Genomic DNA, 7,174 nt, shown 5'->3' on the forward strand with positions numbered 1-7,174 from the left:
CTCACCTACATCGTCCATATAGGACGACTCGGGAACTCAACTCCTACCCCGGGCAGCTCACCGATCCCCTTATGCCCAGGGGAAAGGTATCAAGCCGTTTGACAGCAGATGCTAGCTGTCAAACCGGCTTTTACGCAAAACAGGCGGGAGGCAGCAAACAGCTGCGACCAGCGAAATCGCCTGCCACCGGAAGTCCTCAAGATCTTCTTCAAATCACAATTCTATCTCCATTATTTTGTATCCTCAACAAATAATTCCATATTCTCCTCCTGCCTCCAGGTCATTTATAGATTATGCTCAGCATCTGAGCCTTTCTCATTTCTCTTTGCAGGAGACCAGTGAGGATGTGGCCATGAGCTCCACAGAGAAGAAGGGGCGTTCTTGGATCGGGACCCACAGACTTTTGACTCCGTTCTAGAGAATTTGGAAATTGTGGCCCAGTTGAAGAAGCTGCTTTGAAGCTGCATTTCTAAGTTGCAGCAGTGAGCTGAAGTCCAGTCCTGAGGTCAGTGGCAGATGGCTGAAATAGCCGTGGGCCCCAGGCCTCCACTTAAGACGCAGTCCCAATATTGTTGTCAATCAATGCTGGGGTGGCTCAGGCTTCCAGGGAGGTGGCAGCTTTGCATCCCACTTCAGTAGCCCCCCAACTCATGGGTGGTCTGTGCCTGGTCTCCAGGACCTCCCCCACACCTGAGATACCCCAGCAACAATTATCTGAGCCTCCCTCCACTTAAGAACTCTTAAGGTCACTTCATGATTGCAACCAGGAGTGTGGGATTATGGTTGTGGATCGAAGTGGTCACCTAACCACTGCTTCACTGAATGACCGAAATTCCAGTCCCAACTGTGGTCATAAGTTGAGGACATCCCTCCTAGAGATGTGCGGGCTCCATCACTGGATATTTTGTCTCAGGTGTACCCGGGACTCAACCCTGGGCAGAGGGTGGGACTGGAAGACCTACATGGTCCCTTCCAAGGCTAAGATTTTGTGATTTCTCAAAAGGAAATATCATTCTCCATATCTTTTTTCCTTCTAACAGCAGATAAAATATTGTGGAAAAAAATTATCTGCAAGCCAATTATTAACAGATAATAGAAATTCAGCCCAAGGCAGCAAGTGCCAGAAAGCATGGAGCGTGGGAAACCTTTGGATCCCCCATCAGACACAAGCAGCTCTCCAAAAAAACCACAAAAAACCCTTGAATGTAGGAAATCCTTTGCTCGCCGGTCCCTCCGTTTGACCCACAGGAAGGTCCATATGGAAAGTGGATCCATTCAAGGTTTGCAGGATGAGAAATCCTTCTCTGGAAAAGGTGCCATAGGTCTCAAAAGCCCCCCCAAATTAAAACCCTATAGATGTCTGGAATGTGACTTATGCTTTGGTCAAAAGGCACACCTTCTTACACATCAGAAAATCCACACTGGAGAGAAAGAATATCAATGTCTGGAATGTGGGATTTTTTTCCGTGAGAAATCCACCCTCCGAAACCACGAGAGGATTCACACAGGGGAGAAACCTTACAAGTGTTGGGAATGTGGAAAGAGCTTTCCTCAGAATGCAAGTCTCTGGGCCCATGAGAAGATTCATGCAGGAACAAAATCTTACAAATGCTTTGAGTGTGGAAAATGTTTCAGCCTGAGTACATCTCTTCGGAATCACGAGAAAACGCACAGAGGGGAGAAAAACGAAAAGTGCCTCGAATGCGGGAAACGTTTTTCCAGTAAATCACACCTGGTGCGACATCAGAGACTTCACACTGGAGACAGACCCTTTGAATGCCCAGAATGTGAGAGACGATTTATGTATTCTTCTGAACTTCAGAGACATCAGAAATGGCACAAAGGAGAGCTACCCTATAAATGTATGGAATGTGGGAAAAGTTTTATTTCGCCAACCCATCTTCAGGTTCATCAGAGATTCCACACAGGGGAGAAGCCATTCAAATGTGGGGAGTGTGGGAAATGCTTTTCCCAAAAGCAACACCTTGGAAGCCATCAGAGGCTCCACACAGGAGAGAAGCCGTACAGATGCCTAGAATGTGGGAAATGTTTTGGACAGAAGGGAGGCCTTTGGGCACATCATAAAACCCACACCGGGGAGAAACCACATCAATGCAACGAATGTGGAAGATTTTATAGTACCCCATCAGCCCTTAGAAGTCATGTGAAAATTCACACAGGGGAAAAAAGCTACAAATGTTTAGATTGTGGGAGAGCATTTGCTCAATCATGTTCCCTTAGAAGTCACAGCCGAATCCATACAGGAGAGAAGCCCTATAAATGCTCAGAGTGCGATAAAAGTTTTTCTCAAAAAAATACTCTTTTGAAGCATCAGCGAATCCACACTGGAGAAAAACCATATAAATGCCTGGAGTGTGGGAAATGTTTTGCCCAACCTTCATCATTTCACAGGCACACCAGAAGTCACGCAGGAAAGAGGCCTTACAAGTGTGCAGAGTGTGAGAAAACTTTTCATTGTAAATCACAGATAAAAATACATCAGAAAGTCCATAGCAGAGATAAATCTCTTCAGTCGTGAACAATATGGGAAAAAACTTTTTCAAAAGTCACACCTTGCAATTTGCCAGGAATTTTACACAGTGACAGAAGGGAAAAACCTATGGCTTCTGGTTTGTGATCGCGGTGCCGGCAGGCGTGTGAGGAGGCTGCTTTCCCCGCCGTCCGGTTTTTCTCTGCCAGAAGACCCTGTAAAGGGTTGAAAGTCGCCCTAGAGGGGTGACCACCACTGAGGAGGACACTCGACTGATCGCTGAAGGGCAGCAGCTCCTTTGGACTGACAAAGAAAAGATCGGCCATTAACATGGCTGATCACCAAGCCGTTCCTGCCGAAAGCCAAAAGCCACTACCAAGCACGACGAAAGCAACCTGGAGGAGTTGGGTGAGTCCTTACCTTTCCTGCTTCCCAACTATTTTCCTGTAAAAGCCTTTGGAAATACCCCTTTCCCCCTGCTCAATTTTGTGGCTCCTGCCTACTTTGGGAATATAAAGCTAAAAAAAAAGAGAGAGAACAACTAGACTAAATGACCAAATATTTGGACTTGTAATTTTTGGATACCTGGGCTCCCAAAAAATTCTTTACTCTTACAGAAATTTATTGTTTTATTTGTTTGCTAAGCTGAAAAAAAAGGAATATTTCTCTCTTCCTTCTTTGAACCAGTTAAAAGCTTAACTTTGTATGTTACTGGGGACATCTTGTGTTGAACTTTGGTACAGCAAGTGAAAAAAATTTTTTGGACTGGGAGACTTGAGACTAAAATTTGTCCTTGACATTTTCAAAAAAGATAAGAACTTGAAACAGCTGGGTAGTGAAAATAATTCTTTATAGTGGAGGTGGATAGTTATTGACTTTTATTAAAAATAGCCTCCACCAAAGGACTATTCTTAAATACCATAGAAATGGAGGAATACCACCCACAGCTTAACTTCAAATTTATACTTGAAAAAATCTTAGAGGCTATTGAGCTAACGAACTCCAGAATGAAAGATATACACGCCACCTTAAAGCTACAAAACGCAGCCCTGACTTCAATCGATGAATTTACAACCCAAAAAGCAACAGAAGAACAAGGAACCAATACTAAAGTGGATTTGAAAGAATGCCAGCTACAATCTATTCAGAACTCCGACACCCAAACTTTGATTTCATCTAAAGAATCTGCAATCTTAACAGCAACAGAAACTGAAGAAAGCAACATTAAGACGGAAGGTGCTGAAGACTTACATACACAATACACTGAGAATTCAGATAACCCAGATGACCAAAAAACAACTGCAACATTGAATATGACTTTTCATCTAAACCAGCTGAAAGCAGAAGAAGAAGAAGAAGAAGAAGACCAACCCTAAACTCATGACAAATATATTAAGCCAAATATGGAGATTCAAACTACTAGGCCAACAATCTAAAGACTATGAAGGGACTAGCTTCCTTGATAGGCTTATAACTGGATGGTCTCCCTTGATTTAAATGACATATGCAGGAATGAAGGGAGATCCACCCGAGGATTTAAAAGCTCTTGTTATGGAAGCCGGTTTGGCACAAAAGGAAGGCCAGAGTTAGACTTAAAAAATGGGTTTCTTTATGTGATATTTCATGGAAGAGCCTTAAATCTCACTTAATGGGATAAGGAGATTTTAAAAGACATTAATTGATTTAATATTCAGGATTTATAAGGGAAACAAATTAACTAAAATAATAGTTTTGAATTATAATATAGAAGATGGATTTAGAGGATAAAGGTTATTTTATGAGTAAGCGATGATATTAGAATGGGAAGTAGAATATGATTGTGAAATAAACTAAGAACTTATTTGAATAAATAATAAGTGTGTTTTAGACATGATAATTATTCTGTAATGAACTAAGGGAACCGTGGGTTATCCGAAACCTAAATACTAAAGGACATTAAGCCAACTGGAATACTGTAATTGAAATCAGATAAAAGTTAAAAACAGGATCTGGAGACATATAAATCAAAAGTTGTTGATAAATGTTTTAAATGATTGAGTTATAACTAGCAATGTATTAATTTGAATTTGGTATAATAACTAAGGGAAACAGAGAGGAAATTTTTGATGATGTAAACTGACATATGTATGGATAAGCTTGTTACTGGACTATGTATTACCCAACCACCATGTTGCTTCCTTAATACCCGAAGATTTGTAAAAATGGAAAATTAATAAAACTTGTTTAAAAAAAAAGGAAAAACCTACCATGTTTAGCGTGGGAAAAATGTTTTTCCTAGTCAACTAAAGTCAGTTCCATCACAAAGCACACAGTGAAGCAAAAGGGCGTAAACGTTGGGAGTGTGAGAATGTTTTGTTCACAAAGTGGCATGAGTAACTGACCAGAATGATTACACGAAAAAGTCATAACTGTGGAGAGAATGTGTAATGTTTTGCAGAGTACAGATAGTCCTCAACTTATGACCACAATTGGGAATGGATTTCTGGTCATAAATTGCTACAGTCATAATTCAAGGCACCCAGATATTTTTGTTAATTCTTATTCAGCCTTTGTTGATCAATGAGGAGAACTGAAGATTTGGAGAGGGGTGGAACGAAGATACATCCGGTTGTTTATTTAGTGATAAATGTTGATGTTGAATATATTCTGGCTGATGAAAAGGGAAAATTTCTTACTCTTTTTTTTTTTTGGAGGGATTTATTTTCTTTTTTTCACATTGTCTTTTTCATATGTACATGCACACACGGTATATTCACTGATATGCTGTACATGCTTGGATTAAGTTTGTTTGATCTGTGAATATAATCCTTAATAAAATGATTGTTGAAATAATCAAGAGGACTATTTTCAGGGTACAGACTGGGGCGGGGATTAAACAAGTCAAGATGGTAGTGTAGGAAGCCCCTCCTCCCCAAATTAAAATATTCTTTATTCTTAATATTAAAAAGAGGCAGAATATTATATTTCCCCAAAAGGAGAAATGGAGAAAAATCTTAATAAAGGCAGAAAGCAGCCCCTGTCTTTCTTAATAGCCTCAAGTAGAATCCTCAAGTCTTTAGAAATGGGTATTTTGTACCTATTAAGAAAGACGGGGCCGATCTATTCATAAATAAAACACCTCCAGTGTTGCAATATCTCTGGGTACTTTTCCACTGCTATAAGTTTCATCTCTAACATAGGTTTCGTTTCCTATGAAATGCCTGTAGGATTTGTTCCTTGTCCATACAATGAGCTCATCCCCTCTGTTAAGTTTCGTTTCCTGACTTAAGTCCCATTTCCTAGAAAAGCCTGCCTTGAAGACCCTAAGTTTCTGATACGTACGCTAAAGAATGATTTAGGGTCTCCTGGTTTCTTGTTTCTCGCTCCATATATGGTAATGAAGACCCTTTCCCCCTCCTGCTTTTGTACACCCCCTAATGACGTTTATTGACCAATAAAAAGGGAGGCACAAAGGCTTTTCTGGGCTCTCGCGCTCGCCTGCCATCTCACCTGAAGAAACATGTTGTCCGTGTGTTTCTTAACCTAAAGCGAGGTCCGTTGGTCTCATCCAACGTACATCACCTCATCCCGGAGAAAAGGGACAAGTGGGATCCCCAGCGATCCCACAACTGGTGACCCCGACGTGATTGCTTCCAAGGCGTGTTCCTTGTCTAGGGAAGCGTCTCCCTGACTCCTGTACTACGCACCTTGTTTAGGCTCGTTCATCGTAAGTATGGGCTCTTCACTTTCTCAAGTTCTGTCTAAGCATGTAGATGAACTTTTTAAAATAGTCAGGAAAGCAAACTGTCTTCAGAAAGTCAACGGAACAACTGTCTATCCTTTATCTCGCAAAGAATGTGGATGGAAAATTTTCTAAGGCTCAGGAGAAGCTTAGAGAATTGACCAAGACAAACTTCTTTCTTTTTAACAAATATGGCTTAGATGCTTCAGAAGGGCAACAATTAACTACCAGCCCCCCTTCTGATTACAACCAAGTAAAAGTTCTCCCTCCTAAAGCTTCTTTAATTGGATTCTATCTTGAAGTAGAAAAAATAATAAGGGGAATCTTCAGAGTAAATTTAAAGACATAAATTAACTCAAAATGCACTCCTCTGCAATGAGTTTTGAACAAATAGGAATGTTTTGAAACTTCATGTAGCTGTTAAGTTTAACCCTGTCAGACAATGTCTGGTGGTGCTTTGTGTCAATGTGTAATGTGTTTTGTGTTTATATATCTGTATATGTATGTATATGTGTGTATATGTGTGGCCACCCAGAACACTATGCTTGGACTTGGAATGGTGAGAAAAATGGGAAATGAAAGGGCCCTATAAAACCATGTTTGGTTGAAATCATCTCTCGATTTTTCTCGCTTCTTGCAGGACAAGTCATATGTTTAAATAAATGTTGTTTTAACAGTATTTGTGTATATATGTTTGTCTATGTTGTTCTGTGTTACTTCCAAGACTTGGAAAAGGGTCTAACCCTCTCTGATAACAACAAACTAAAAAGGCCTTATTTATTTAAAAGTGTGTGGTTTGCCTGGAGAATGTATGGAATGAAATATTTGTATGTGGAATTATTTATGCAAGCAGTTAGAATGAAAATGAATGAGTTAATTTGCTGAGACCTAAGTGTGTGTGTTAGCCCTCAAGCCCTACCCCCCACCCACTCTCTCCCGGGCTGTGGAGGAAATGGTGAACT

At 40.7% G+C, this 7,174-nt stretch overlaps 1 protein-coding gene across 1 annotated transcript; it reads left to right on the top strand.

The window, feature by feature from the left end:
• The first annotated feature begins 1,211 nt into the window (after nucleotides 1–1,211).
• Nucleotides 1,212–2,545, top strand: LOC114923495 (zinc finger protein OZF-like). The gene has a single exon (XM_029286546.1). It carries the CDS (start codon nucleotides 1,259–1,261, stop codon nucleotides 2,537–2,539), a length of 1,281 nt encoding a protein of 426 aa, XP_029142379.1. The 5' UTR covers nucleotides 1,212–1,258; the 3' UTR covers nucleotides 2,540–2,545.
• The last annotated feature ends 4,629 nt before the right edge of the window (nucleotides 2,546–7,174 follow it).

This window comes from Protobothrops mucrosquamatus, unplaced genomic scaffold (assembly GCF_001527695.2).
Source record: "Protobothrops mucrosquamatus isolate PMUCROS unplaced genomic scaffold, P.Mucros_1.0 scaffold4018, whole genome shotgun sequence".
NCBI classification, from domain to species: domain Eukaryota; kingdom Metazoa; phylum Chordata; class Lepidosauria; order Squamata; family Viperidae; genus Protobothrops; species Protobothrops mucrosquamatus.

What these genes read in the sequence shown, in the direction of transcription:
- LOC114923495 (XM_029286546.1), top strand. Translation starts at nt 1,259, where the DNA reads ATGGAAAGTGGATCCATTCAAGGTTTGCAGGATGAGAAATCCTTCTCT.